Raw genomic sequence first — 15,622 nt, 5'->3', positions numbered from 1 at the left:
AACCCAACAGATGCTTAATAAAAGTGGACAATTTCCAGTTAATACCTCTCACACAGTGAAACTAGCTAGAAAAATACACAGTACACAAAGTGCTATGAATAACAAAGAAATGAACAAAATAAACAAAAAAACAGGATACTTAATGTTATATAATATAGCTCCGAGTTTGCTCAGTGTCCTTCCTTCGATTAGCTCAGTGTGAAATGGCAGAACACTCACAACTGAACTTCTTAGGTAACAAAAAGTTGAAACCAGTACTTATTAAACAAATACTTATTGGTATATTCCTGCTGGACCTACTATATTATATTTGAGAATTTCTGTTTCTTGGTTGCATAGTCTCTCTTCACATTTATTTCATCTTGGCTGATATATTTTTAATGCCACAAGCTTGATGCCATCTGTTCTGCAAATATGATGCATGTCAGCCAAAAGTGCATCAGCAAGCATGCGTTTTCATATGATACCCTCACAGCATTCATTGGTGTCTGTGGATACCCTATCACTTGTGCTGGAGCTTCTTCCATAGCCTCATGGTTCCATATCTCAATGTACTACTCAATTTAGTTATTGTGTGTTTGTGATACTTTGCCTCCCTACTGCATTCTAAAGAATATCTTGGAAAACTGCGCATGTGATTCCTTAACACATTCCTGTTCAGTTTCTTTGCAGTGCATTAGTTCAGAATACTACACAAATCTAAGTATTCTAGACTAACCTGAAGTAGAAGTCATACACTTCAGCATTGTACACTAAATTGTCATATTATACTCAGAATGCTCGGTCATAAAATACACTCTTAATGTTAGCTGATGTTTATGCATATTATCTATGTCTAAAGATTGCACTCTAAAATAGTATGCTGATAGAAACATTGCTGCAGTGAGTCATCATACAGCAAGAGGTTGAGTACAGCAGTATATCTATTTTACATTGGATGTGCATGGTAACATGCAAGTGTATGCTATGTAAACTTTAATGTGCTTGCCTGGGTTTCGTCTTTGTGCACTCTGCATGTCCTCCCTGTGTTTGCCTGCATTATCTCCAAGGTACTCTGTTTTCCTTCCATGTCCCATAGCCATGTGGTAGGTGGATTGGTGGCTTTAAATTGTCCATAAGTGTTTGATTCATAAGTGATATTTGTGTGAGAGACAGAGGGGGACATGGAAAAAAATACATTGCAATCTAATTCTATTCCCTACTTGCTTGGTAGACTCCTGATGGTAGCAGCTGGTCATGGAGTCACTGTAGGAGTCAGATGTGACTCTACAACACAAGTGGGATTATGCAAGTCTTCTACATTTAACTAAAATAACTTGTTTTCAGACTGTACTGTCATAAAAGGCCCTCTAACTGATAGCTGGTATTCATTATTCATGCATATGATAGCTGAGACCATGCCATTACTGATTCCTAAGACAGCTACCAGTCACATTGCAACTCCTTGAGTTGTGATACATGATTTGCAGTACTGCTGACTGGTCAGTCCACTAAGAGTAGAGCAAACTCCCATCATCTCCACTAATGTTGTCCCTCACAGATACATTTCTGGAGGTTGGGGTGTCCATTTTGTCTTCCTTAGTCCAGTTCTATTGGAGCTGAATGCAGCGTTGCATGGTGGTGGTGGATATTTTATTTTGGACCCATTTTATGAGATATGTTTATAACAGTTTTATTCTGTAGCCAAGTATGCTTGACCTTTCGAATTGCATGTTTCTGTGCAGCTGTTGGTAACATCTTGGCTGGTATCCGTTTTAATTTAACAAGCATTTGATGGATATTGGACTTTATGTTCAGTATACAGCACTAAGATTTCACCAGTGTTGCTTCTTTTAATTTAATAAAGATTTAGTAGATACACTGTAGGCCTGTGACCTGCGAATTCAACAGTTGGAGCACCCAGTGGATATTTGCTGTTGTTATTCTCCGTTGCTTTTACTGCCTTTTCACCTTAGGTAGTGCTTCTGTTTTTTTGAAGATTATTAGTTGCCTGTATAACTGGCAACAAAACTGAAAAAATTATGCAACATATTGTGTTCATTTCATAAGACACTGATGGATAGAATTCTGGTGGAGACCATGTTATGATTAAACACATCATGTGCTGATTGTTGAACTGTATTGTGGTCAAGCATTTTCAGTAGTGCAGTCTGAGTTCCCTATGATTTTTTGTTCTGTATCAGGCTTGTTGTAGACGAACATTCTAGTGCACATCACATAGTCCAGGTTGATTATGAATGGTGAACTGTGTTTAATTCGTAGTAAAAAGAATTACAGTACATGTAGAATAAAGTGGGAGAAATCCCAGGATAACTAAAAATAGAATAGTCAGTGGTACTGCAGAAGTGAGAAGCTTATTTTTTGAGACTGAAAGATGACTGTTTCGTACCCCTCAGGCAAGGAGGATACTGTAGTAGAGACTTGTTTCTGAGAATAAAGAAAAGAAGACTGGTTTAACAAGAATAACTTCATTTTTATTTGTTTTTGTAGCGGGAGAATCAAGAGAAACCCAGTGACACCCAGAAGCAGCAGCAACCCACTCCAGTCCTAGTACCGATATCAAGTCAAAAACCTGCACCTCAAACTGCCACAAATGATTCTACTGCAGGTAAGCTGCTTCTAAACATGAAAGCTGACACTAGATCCTTCAGGAAGATGATGTTTGCAAATAGTATATCTATATTTTACATGTCAAGCCGCTAGGCTTGAGTTGTTGAGCTGTTTGTTTTTTGAGATATTGACAGCCTTCTTATCTTTTCTAACTTTGCTGAAGCTGAGTTGTAGTTGATACCCTGTTGTGGCAACCAAAGGTCAACTCTCTGCAGTGCTAACAAGTCATGCTCCTGAACAGATCTGAGAGGCTAATAGTATTGTACTACTCTGAGGGCAGAAAGTAGGGACACCACTTTGCACTCCCTGGTGTCCGTCATGCTTGCCCCTTAAACATGTGTGGAGGTGGACATTGCTCAGCCCTCATATATGGGGAAGATTAAGCACATCTTCATAACCTTGCTACCCTGGTAAAGCAGCACTTTGCTTGCCATCAGCAGGCTAATCTGAGTAGTCATTTGATATAAGGTTTATAACAGGTGTCCATAGGAGAAATATTTCAGGTCATCTGTGGTGTTCAACAGACGGTGAAGGAAGTGATACATTAATGTAATTGTAAATTCAGAAAGGTCAGCTGTAGCGAAACAAAATAAAAAAGGGGAAAAACAATTTGGTAATTGCCTACATTGCCCTGTTCTCTTGGTGCCTGTTAGTGGTTGAGCAAGTGTGAACAGAGAAATTCTGCCTAATTAGCCCGCCTCACCAAGTTCATTTGCTTCTTCATTCTGCAGGAAACCTCTGAGGTGGTGTTCTTGTCAAGAAGCAAATATGTAGCATGGCTATTACAAATAATGGTAGGAAGAACTCTGTACTATGCCTAAAATATGTTATACTTTTCCTTGAACTGGTTCTGTTTCAGCAATGCTGCAGTCTATACATATTAGGTTTCAGCAGGTTCAAGTAGACATTAAAGTGCTCCAGAGTACATTAGTGCTGAGGCAAATAGGATCTGTCATTAGCATTAAAATTATTTTAAGCCTTTTTTATTATTTACCACTGCATATTTCATATGGCCATTGTAGTCCGTTTTTTTGCATGTTGTGATGGTTCATTCACCTCAGTGTTTGACTGTTTTAAAACACAATGCTCATTGTGCAACCACACAGTATAATAGTGCATATCTTTTATAACGTGTATTAGCTTCATGGTATGGTGCTGTTGGTGGATCTTTTTTGAGGAGACAGCAGTCAGCAGGGTTTTTTCATGAAACGTTTCTCATATCAGGTGGCACCGTTTTTCACAAAAGTCGGGTTTTTAAGTAGAGGCATGCATGTTTTGGAATCGGTACCCCTCATTACTGTTCCCCTCCTGAACTGAACACTTAGTTTAGGGAAAGAGCTTGTTGCCAAATTTAATTGTTGTTATCCTCCGTTTCAAGTTAAAATGTATTTTTTCTTAGTAATTGTTTTTAGAATAGTTGAAAGTAGAAAATGACTTGACTACAGGCACTTATTTTCTTACATTGCTTATAATGCTGGAAGACGTTAAATAAAATGAGTATGCTGTCATTTCTTGCTATAGTTGTCTTCTCCCCAGGACCAAACCACAATACTAAAGCCTATGTACTCTGCAGAGTTCATTCTTGCCGCACTTTATTCTCTTTGTCTCTATCAGGGATTCCTGGCTATGGTTGGTTGTTAAAACTTCTGTTGTCTAACGGATTATTAAGCATGGCAGTAGCTGTTGGTGACCATTTGCAAAACAATAGGCTGGTCAGGCATTAAACCATTTTCAGTCACAACAGGAATAATTGACCATGAATGGCCAAACAGTGCTCTTCACAGGTATGTAAAAAGTGGGTCTATATCAGATAATCGAAAGCTTACAAGTCCGAAGCTCACAACTTCGAACTGCAAACCTCGGAAGCTGACAAAATCGAATAAAAAAAAAAATACTAAATATCCAAAAAAAAATGCTCTGTGCAGGGGGGCAAGCCACCTTGCACCCCCCATACCCCCCGCTACTTAAATATACCAACTCCGAGATCGCACTATAGTGCAGTAAAGGGAAATCTTCCCTTCCCGCTCTCTATGGTGCTCTCCGTTCTATGGTTCGATGTTTGAAGTTTTGAGCTTCGGACTTATCAGCCTTCGATGTTCTGATATAAACCCGTGAAAAGTTCGTTCTGGAGGATATAAATTTATATTTAGTATGGAGATATTCCTTTTCAGGTGTTAGTGTGACCTCTGAGCATGTGTGTACAAGTACAGGAGGAGGTGGCTTAGGTATCTAGGTTTGTTTCAATGTGGCTTGGAGGGTAGAATGGCTTAGTGTAGGGAGATTAGAGATTACTGGGTTAGTGTTTTCAGGTTTCTTTAGTGTATTTGCCACTTTTTTTCCAGGCTCACTATATTGATAATCATTAAATACATTCAATGTTTTGTCAAGGTTTTTTTTCCCATTTTAATGCACTTTTTCGTTAAGTTGGCACAGTGTGAATCTTTGCTAATCCATCTTTTATTCCACAAAGGTAAAGTTTGTCAGTGCTCATGACCATTACTAGCACCCAATTCAGTGTACTGAGTTAGAGTGACCTAATGCATTTTCAGCTTACAAATTGACTGCAAAGGCAGAATTTTTCCAGCTTTCACTTAACAGCTTTGCACAATGTCTAGCATCAGCTTTGCTTCTTATGGGGATTCAATATCTTCATTGATGTCACAGCTTCTGCTTTTACAGCACTGTTCCTTGAGAGCAGTGTCTTAATCAGAACCACTATAGAAGAAGTTGCTTTCTCCTAACCAGTCCAGTAGATAGTCTGGAGACTTTATGTTGCTAATTTGTTTGATGTGCTGTTAGTCAAAAAAAGTCACCTTTCTCAGGGATTGAGGATTCCATGAGAGAAAAGAAGTGGACCCTTCAAAAACAGAGAACTTTTCTTTGAACTCTGTCAGTAGGACAGAGTTCTGCAGAACTGTCTTCCTAACATGAAGTGGAGCTGAAGAAGAACATTTCAAGCATTCTTCAGTGTACATCTTTCTCTTCTTTGATGTCCAGCTTCTTGTTGATGGTTTCATTGAGCTGCTTTTTTGAAATGAAAAAAAAACATTCCTCTGTCAGCTCTATCCTTAGAGTCAGCAGGGAGAGAGCATGAGCCTTGCTTATAGCTTCTAGTTAGCTTTCAGAGGTGTTTAAACTCTTGCAAAAAGCAACTATTTTGTCATTTCAAACATCAGAATTCAATTATTGTGACTCGATATACCATTTTGAAGCTGTGTGTGAGAAATTGAGAGATCAAGGCCAATAAGCATGCTAGGGACCTTGTATCTCAAGTACCAAAGCAGCCAAAAGATAATTGTCTAAGGTAGACACTGAATTTTTTATATTACTTTAGGCTGTACCAATGAACTAAGAGTTGAGTTTTGCAAGGCTTTTAGTACATCACATCAGCCAATCTTAGGGCCAGGACTATACGAAGATCTTTGTTTTTCAATAAATGTTCATTGGTGGAATAGAAGAATCAACATTCTCTGCATAAGGAGGAGACTGTACAACAAATGAACAGAAGGGGGGCATTCTAGAAGATAGGCCCAACACTGATTGTCTCTACTAGGTACTGTTGAATCTCTTGATTCAAGTTGCTGGAGTTAATAAAAGCTTTGACTGACTTAACTAAATGCTGATCTCCTCTAAGTTTATCGAATCCTCAGGATAGGGGAGGACATCCTAGGAAGTTCTGAGACCATACCCTAAACTATGTTTGCATAATATGAGGGCTTAGAAATTCAGTTTAGAAGTAAGAGCTTGATTTTTGTGTGTCTGAGGAGAATCTGCCGACATTCCAGATGATCTATCTCAGCCCCTTGACAGGGCTGGCCTATCCCCAAGAGGATCTTACACCTGATGACCTTTTTGAAATGAATGCAGGTAGTAGTGATTCCAAAGTACTGTCAGTTACAGTTGCTAGGAAGAGGTGGCAGAGTACTTCAACATCCCCTACTTCCATTTATCAAGTTAGCAGTTAAATTGTATTGAAGAGACTGGATAGAATGCCTGGGTGGCACACACAGGCCGGAGAGTCAGCATGCAGTTCTCCTTTTTAAACATGCATCCTTTGGTCACTTCATGTGTGGCTATAGCAGCAAATCAAAAACAGTGCATTCTCACCTCCTCAGTGACTTTTTCACCATATAAAAATTCTAAATACTCTAGAGAACAAAGGTCAGTGCAGCACTGACTTGGAATTTGTTAGCCAAGAAAAGTTACAGAATAACAACCAGGACCTGTTAGTCATTGAAGTTTATTAGGCTAATGATCACAAGGACCTTTTTAAGCCTAGCCATGCATCCCAAATTTGTGACAAGTTTGGCACCCTTGATAAGTGTAAGTAGTGGCCTGGGAGATGAGCCATTTACAGGCTGCCTGTGTCCATTAGAAACAGAGGTGCCAAACCAGAGATGAATTTCCAGTTTCCTGTCCAGTTGTCCAAGTTGCACTTTAATTGGGTTAGGGAGGAACTCTGCTTCACATGGATGGGAAGCCTATTCCATAGATAGGGTAGTCTGTGGGATACATACCTCTCTGTCCAGCAGGACCTATTTATATCACAGGCAAGGTTTAGTTATGTAGAACAGGTAATTCTGGTGCTGCTTGTTTTGCAGATATGCAGAAGGTCCATCAGAGTGTGATCTGACAATGCTTTGTATGCCAGGCATAAATCAACCCTGTATTCTTTTAGTGAGGAATCTCTGTAGACATTTCAGTTGTTGGATATTACTGATTAGGTACATATCAAAGGGGAGACTTACTCAATGATAGGTCTGATGAGTGTGAAATACAGTGGAACAATGGCTTTCATAGACCAAGATGCCATACCTTTGTAATTTGCATAACATAGAATCATTTCCTGACTACTTTAGTCATGTGATGGTCAAAGGCAAGATTACTGTACGTGTCTCCTCAAGTCCGTGACTATTGGGTCAACCCTTAGGGGTATGTTTTTAATATAGTTAATGGGGTGGATGACTTTGAAACGGATACAGTCATACATTTCTTGACATTTAGATCATGGCTTCCTTACATTAAGGCTTTCAAGGCTTGTCTCACATATTCTATTTTTGCTCCTGGCAAGCATAACACTTTGATGTTCATTATCATCTCTGCAAAAATATAAGTATTAGTTCCTCTGATAACTGAATCTCCAATTACAAGAATTATCTTTGGTGGCCAGCTCTGAAGAATCTTCAGCTTCTAATACAGTAATATCTGCTCTATCAATTGTTACGAAGGATAGATCTTCATACGTTCATAGGTTCATACTAGGCTATCTGCCCTAGGGCATTTATAAGCCTAGCCAGAATGTTTGGCTTTCGCCACCCATTTTAAATTTATTTTGCTATGCCCTTTTTCGAGGTTAGTATACTGTGCCTCTGTCTAACAGTGACACAGAAGTGATACCCGGGGTAAACCTACGATCTCCCATCCACTCATCAAGATTCCTCTTGAAGAGAGTCAATGAGGGACTCTGCCTAACCTGGACTGGGATTTTATTCCAGAGTGAAGGGAGCCTCTGGGTTATGAATCTGTCCCTCCAGCATGTCCTATTTATTTCAGTGCTGAGGTTCAAGTCTCTCGAGCGCGTAGCTCGATGGGATTTGGATTTTCTGAGGTGCAGCATGTCCATTAATTCCGGGTTGGACATGGCTTTATACGTCAGGCACAGATTGCCTCTGAACAGGCGGTATGCCACTGAGTAGAGCTGGAGTTTCTTTAACCAGGCAGTATATGGCATCTGTTTGAGCCCTTTGATCCTCTTGGTGAGGTACTTTTGGGGTCTTTCCAGTTGCTGTAGGTGTCTGGTAAGGTACATCCCAAAAGGGGCATTGTACTCAATTATAGGCCTGATGAGGAATGAGTAAAGAGGCACGATGACCTCCCCTAATCTAGATGTGAATCCCTTCATGATTAGGTGGGCTATATAAAATGTTTTTCTAACCACTTTGGCCACGTGGTTGTCAAATGAGAGATTGCTATCAACTTGGGTCCCCAGGTCCCTAATTACTTCTTCTGTACTTAATGGATTACCACCTATGTGGTAATTTGTGAGCACTTTGTTTTTGCCAAAGGGGATGACTATACACTTTTTAGCTTGAGGCCATGGCTCTGGCACCAGTTGTCTGTTTCTATGAGGCCCTTTTGGAGGATGCTTGTGTCGGCTGGAGAGTCGATTATGGCACCCAGTTTGCAGTCATCTGCGAACTTGGTCAGCCACAGTCCTTCCGTGTTGGCCTGTACCTCCGAGAAATATATACCGAACAAGAGAGGTCCCAGGACTGAGCCTTGTGGGACACCACTTGTAAATGGTTTGGAGTCTGACATGGCTCCAGCAATTCTAACCATGTGGATTCTGTCCTTGAGCCAGTTTGCAATCCATCTAGTGACATAGGGGTTTATATTTAAGCTGGTGAGCTTATCTATAATGCCCGAGTGGGGTATTGTATCGAAGGCTTTTGGCGAGGTCCAAGTAGGCTGTGTGGACCACCTTCCCCTTGTCAATGGCCTTGGTGACTGTTTCAAAGAAATCAATCAGGTTTAAGAGGCAGGATCTGCCCTTAACAAAGCCGAACTGGGTAGGATCCAGTGTCTGTAGGTCCCCAATATCTTTATTTATGAGGTCCATGATGATCCTTTCCATAGCTTTGCAGACCAAGCTAGTCAGGCTTATGGGGCGATTGTTTCCAGGATCCGTTGAGGCACCACCTTTATGGAGAGGGACCACTGTTGCTGTATGCCACTCTTTGGGCACATATCCTGTAGTAAGGCTGAGATTGAACAGTAGTTTTATGTTTGGGTTTAGCTCTTCTTGGAGTTCATGTAGGATGCAGCCCGGGACACCGTCTGGTCCCATTGATGCTGTGGTTTTGCTTTGGAGAGGGCGGCTTTTACCTGAGCATCTGAGATGTCAGGGGGGCAGCACTCTGCTGGGATAGATATTTGCCCTTTTGGTGAGGAGGGGGGGGAGAAGTTTGCACTGAACCTGTCAGCTAGGATGTTGGCAATGTCTGTGGGTTCGGTGTATTTTTTGTCATTTTGGACTAATTCTGAGCATATCTGGGAATTACCACCCATTTTCCTAACATGACCAAAGAAAGCCTTGTGATTATCCTAAGTGTCCTGTGCAATTTTTCTCTCGAAGCTGGCCTTAGACAATTTTATGAGTGCCCGTAGTTTTTTGTTAATACTGGTCAGTGATGCCTTCCCTTTTTGGGATTTTGCTCTATCATTTAGTAGTTTCCTCCTTCTATTGTATAGTTTGTTTATGGCTGGGGTCCACCAGACTGGACGTCTGCCTTTGGAGTATTGGGTTTTGGTTTTATTTGGGATTGCATGATCCATGCATTCCTGAAAGTGTTCATAGAATGCGTTTATAAAGGATTCTGCGGTCTGGGCCGTATTTTCCACAGGCCCGGGGGCTTTGAAGGATTCCACCTCGGTTTTGAGGAGTGTGAAATTTGCTTTAGAGAAGTTTTTCACTGTGGTTTTCTGGGCAGGGGTGGGGTCGGGATGTGAATATCCAGTGAGATTAGTTTATGGTCTGATCTTACCATTGAGGGATACACTTCTGGTCTGGAGCATAGAGTCCCCATGTTGGTGATGATCAGGTCCAGTATGTTTTCCCTTCTTGTGGGAGTGGTAACAAGTTGTTCCATAGCATTTGAGTTTATAAATTCTAGGAACCTTTGGACTAGGGTGTTGGAGCTAGAGTAATGCTCCCAATCTATGTTTGGGTAGTTGAAGTCGCCCAATATCATGGTGTTTGGAGAGACCTTCATATTTTCCAGTGTTCTCAGGAAGGCTGAATGGGGTTCCTGGGTTTGGGAGGGTGGTCTGTAGCAGGCTATCAACTGGAAGGCAGTTTTACCCACTGTTAGTTGCACATGGATAGTCTCTGACGCTTCGTGCTTTGCCACCAACCTGGAGGTGTGGGTATCTTTGATGAATATCGATACTCCCCCTCCTTTTGTGGTTCGGTCCAAGTTTTGGGGCTGAAAAGCATGGTATGAGGTGTAACCTGGTAGTGCTGGGTTGCTCTCGGCAGCCATGAACCAGGTTTCTGTTACTGCACAGATATCGATGTTCTCCATGCTAAGGAGAGTTTCGAGTGCGTGCAACTTGAGGTTTAGACTTCTGGCGTTGAGTAGCATTACTCTTAGTTTCTTATCCCTTGTGATACCTATGGAGGTGGGTTTGTCTTTTGAGCCTTGCCTAAAAAAGGCACTATAGGGGTAGCAAGAGCATTTGCCAATATCCGAAAGCCCAGGGGTGACAGGTGCAAGCCGTCCCTAGCGAAGCATTGTGGCTTGTCGAGCATATCATCCCAAGCTGACAGGCATTGGATCCCCTTTGAATGACACCAGTACTTAAGCCAATTGTTGAAATTGATCATCTTGTCTTCATATTGTGGCATCATTCTTGGTGAGGGTAAGATGCTACTCAAGGTCAGAGTCATACTGGCCTAGGCTATATGCTCAGAGAGCTCCTCTATGTCTCTTTTCATGTAGTCCAGGGAGGTACGTCTCAGGTCATTCACACCAGCATGGACAATGACTGAGTCATATTTGTACTTGCCTTGGAGTGACCTGAGTGCTTGTGTTATGTGGCGGATCCTAGCGCCAGACAGGCTGCTCACCGTGACCCTCTCCTTGTTTAGCCTGGTGAGCGGGACGTCAGTGTGCCTGACTATAGAGTCACCTATTACAAGTGTATCAGGTGTGTTGTTTAGTCTTAAGGGCTGTGACTGTTTGGCACACTGGCTTTGTGAGATATGTGTTGCACGTGTTTTGTTTTGGGGTGGCGGTTGCTTGGGTGTCTGCTTTGGAGGTCTCTGCTGCTTAGGCAGATCTTTATTTAGAGCCTCCGAGTATGTTTTTGTATGATTATGTGTTTGGTTTGCTGTCGTGGTAGGTCTATGTGAGACTGGAATTGTAGTGAGTGTGGTTTCCTTCTCCTCCTGACTGGTTATGCCAGTACTGAGTTGAGAGAGCTTAGCCTCCAGTTTGGCTATATGGTTGCATCTCTCACATGTGTTGGAATTTGTTGGGAGGAGGAGAGGGTTGTCTGTGTACATGAGGCAGTTGTAACATTGCCTCAAGATTCCCAGATTCACCAGATGGACCGGAGAGGAGATTGACAACTGACCTTTGGACATGCTAGAATAATATTGGGAATTCCTTTATAATTGAAAACAAGGGCCAGTGGGGAGTGAGGGTGTAGTTATTTTAATTTTTAGTGCTGACTTATATAATTGCTTTAGTGAGCAAGTGCCAGGTAACTTAAGTGCAATGTGTTACAGGTAACTTAAATGCAAAAACGACAAACAGTAACTTTCTTTCAAGTGAAACAAGGAAATAAGTACAGTAAGCAATGCAGTTATCACTAGTGATCCACAGAAGCGCTGAGAAGCTGCGTATTAGGTGGAATTAGCGTTTCAGGGAAATAACAAGCAAACAAACAACAAGCATATAAACAAAGCTAGATTCAACAGGCCTGGATCTAGTCTATGCTACAGCAAACAAGGTGTACCAATTTCAGTAAGATACAGTTCAAATATTCAGGCACTATAAACCTTTAACCAGAAATTCCCAGCTCAGAGGGGCAGAGTCCAGCCTCTTCTCCCACAAGAGTGCAGACCACGAACCTTCTTAATGTAAAATAACTGGCCTGAAGCCCAAGTGCTTAAACCAGAACTAATACACTTTAAGAATAACAGACACTGGGCTCTCAATCAGCAGTTCCCAACTTAGAAGGATGAAAGCTACCTGTCCTGCCACCACAGTGCATGCCACACACCTTCCTAATGTAAAATAACTGGTCTGAAGCTCAAGTGCTTAATCCAGAAGACTTAGAATGATAGCTACACTTTAATCAAGTTACTACCAAGCAGTAATAAATACAATTGAATACTTTAGAGAATGCCTGGATTAGTGCTCAAGTTACACAAACAAAGCTAGATCCAGCAGGCCCGAATCCAGTCTATGCCACAGCAAACAAGGCGCACCAACTTCAGTAAGAAGCAGTTCAGATATGCATGCACTATAAGCCTTTAACCAGAAATTCCCAGCTCAGAAGGGCAGAGTCCAGCCTCTCCTCCCACAAGAGTGCAGACCACGAACTCTCTTAATGTAAAATAACTGGCCTGAAAGCCCAAGTGCTTAAACCAGAATTAATACACTTTTAGAATAACCCTCAATCAGCAGTTCCCAACCTAGAAGGATGTAAGCTACCTGATGTCCTTCAAGGATGCATCTGCAGTCATCACATATGGGTTGTCCTGCCTCAGGCAGCCCTTCGGTCGGCCGGATTCCAAAGTCTGGGTCCGGCCGCTGACGCCCCTTCCCCGACGTCAGAGCGCCTGGGGTATAAAAGCGTCAGCCGATGCCATCTTCCCCAGTCTTTCTTGCCGCATGGTGCCCGAAGCAGAAGCAGTTCGCAAGTGCCGGTCGGCCAGCTCCTGTAATTCAGCTACCGAAGACTTCAAAAGCTAAGTACCCCGTTGGGGACTCTTTCTTGCCTCAGCCGATGTCAGATAAAGTTAATTGCTTAACTTGTTTGAAACAAATACCTCATAAGGATTTCCACTCTTACTGCCTCCCCTGCCTAGGCCCAGACCACGACGTCTCGGCCTGTTCAGCCTGTGCTTCCTTCAACCGACGCACTCTTAGATGTCGGGCGGAGTTTGCAGAGGAATTTTTTGGGGCTAGTTTTTCATACAATATGCCGTCGGAGACTCCGACTTCACATTTATTAAAGAAACGGAAGGACAAAGACTGACACACGCGGGCCGCAGTTTCGGCTGAAACGACGGCCGGGCCTACCACGAGTGTCTCGGCTGAAACAGAGTCCTTGGTACTTCCGACCCCCGAAACCGCTCAACCGACAACCTCGGCCCCTTAGGCCCCTGCTGAGTCGGTTATTGAATTTCCTTCAGAAACTGGTGTCTTGGAAACTTCCGACACCATTCCTCTAGACAAAACTACTCCAGTACGTGGTGCAGCTAGGCCTCCTGCATCCATGTCCATAAAGGCATTCTCCAGGGCTAAAGCTGCTAAGCATACAAAAGCTATGCCTCCCAGGGTTATTCCTCTGGGACCCTCTACAAGTTCACAGATTCTCACTTTAGCAGAGGACCTTATTTCCTTGATTAGGGGCTCTCAACCCCATCCGGACAGGGGCTCTCAACCTCCTCTAGAGAAAAGGCCCAGGGTTGAGCCCTCTGATCCCCACTCCTCAGAGGAGGCCTCTGATGGCTCTGCTCTCTCGGACTACCAGGAGGAGGCTTTTTCAGCCTACGAGGATTCTGATGCAGAGGAATTAATCCCCTCGACCTCCCCCCCTGAAGAACTATCCTTCGGGGAGACCCTTCACACTATGAGAGAGCATTTCAAATGGCAGGGCCAGGAATTTTCTGATTCCAGGAAAAGATTAAGAACTTTTCTGCATTTACCTCAGCATAGACCTTTGGCTATTCCTCCTGTTCTGAATGTCATTGATGATGTGTACTCTGAGTCTAGCATAACCCCTGACACTCTTTCTCCGGCCCCTGTCAAACACGATAGGTACTACAGGGTCCCGGACTCGCATCATTTTCTTTACAAGGCCCACTCTGCTGATCCAGAAACTATTTCCCAGGGCCCTAAAGGGGTTGCAGCTGCCACCACTAAAAATCCACTCCCCTCTGAAAGGGAGTCTAGGGCTTTAGAGAGATGGGGTAAAAAAGTGTATACTTCTGCTACTCTTTCTATGAGGGCATTAAATTGTCAATTTCATATGATACAGTACCAAGAGTATTTGTTAGATGAATTGCATAAGAAACTGTTTTCACCTGAACCCCTATATCGCAAATCACTACAGGATCTGGTACATGACTCCCAGCAGGTTAGCAACCATTTCTTACAATGTGGTTATGATGCATTGGAAGCTTCATGTAGGTCAGCTATGACAGGTGCCGTCATATGCAGGCATGCTTGGCTGAAGGAACAATCTCTGCCAGACCATGTTAAAGCTAAGCTTCTGGATGCTCCACTGGAAAAGCAAAAGTTATTTGGCTCCACTGCTCAGGAGGTATTAAAGAAATTTGAGGAAAAGGCAAAATCTGTACAAACAGTCAAATATTTTCTACAAGTCCAACCACCTAGATTCAGCAGAAATTGGCCTACCAAGAATTGGTCCTTTCCGGACACAGAAAGATTTCAGAGAGGCAAGAACAGGCGTGCCAGAGGTAGAGGGCAAGCTAGAGGCTCCTACAGAGGGCGTCAGTGGCAGCCTCCCAACCAGAGAGGTGGTGCAGGACCTACAACTGCTGCACAAGGACAGACTCAATGACTTTGCTTTGACTCCGCCAACCAGGGCTCAATTAGAAGCACCTTTGGGTGGAAAGCTTTCTTTATTCTCAGACAATTGGCACAGTATTACAAGAGACAAATGGACACTGCAAATAATAGACAGAGGATACAGGTTCTATTTTCACACATTGCCAAAAAGAAAAGGCATGCCAGACCTGCCACCAAATCAAAGGGCAGAGGCTTTGAAACAAATCTCCAACTTAATGCAAATGAAAGCTATAGAAAAGGTTCCTCTTTCAGAACAAGGCCAAGGATTTTATTCCAGACTATTCCTTGTTCCAAGAAAAGAAAATCAATGGAGGCCTATCTCATTGTGCCAAAATTCAAAATGCTGACTCTACAGCAACTCCTTCCCATGCTGGGCAAGGGGTCTTGGCTGGTGACTCTAGACCTCAAGGAGGCATACCTGCATGTCCCTATCAGACAAAGTTGCAGAAGACACCTCAGATTTCTTGCAGTTTCAGAGCATTATCAATTCTCAGCATTGCCCTTTGGCTTATCTACTGCGCCCAGAGTATTCACGAAATGCCTGGCATCAGTAATTGCACACTGCAGACTTCAGGGGATTCAAATACACCCATATCTGGACGACTGCCTTATACAAGCGGACAGCCAACAAACTTTGGTAAAGGACTTGAATTATGCCATCCACCTACTGCAGGCCTTGGGAT

At 42.7% G+C, this 15,622-nt stretch overlaps 1 protein-coding gene across 2 annotated transcripts in view; it reads left to right on the top strand.

Annotated features, from left to right (window-relative positions):
- The window catches only part of PLCB3 (phospholipase C beta 3), a 2,354,563-nt gene that overhangs the window by 2,061,888 nt on the left and 277,053 nt on the right, over positions 1-15,622 (top strand). For both annotated transcript variants that reach the window (XM_044075790.1, XM_044075791.1), the window contains exon 25: positions 2,491-2,608. In XM_044075790.1, coding sequence (XP_043931725.1) covers positions 2,491-2,608 — 118 coding nt within the window. The remainder of the gene's footprint in view (positions 1-2,490; positions 2,609-15,622) is intronic.

The sequence above is a fragment of the Protopterus annectens genome, chromosome 6.part1, assembly GCF_019279795.1.
Source record: "Protopterus annectens isolate FY-2018-M chromosome 6.part1, PAN1.0, whole genome shotgun sequence".
Taxonomy (NCBI): Eukaryota; Metazoa; Chordata; order Ceratodontiformes; family Protopteridae; genus Protopterus; species Protopterus annectens.
This window is presented reverse-complemented; position numbering and strand designations above follow the sequence as displayed.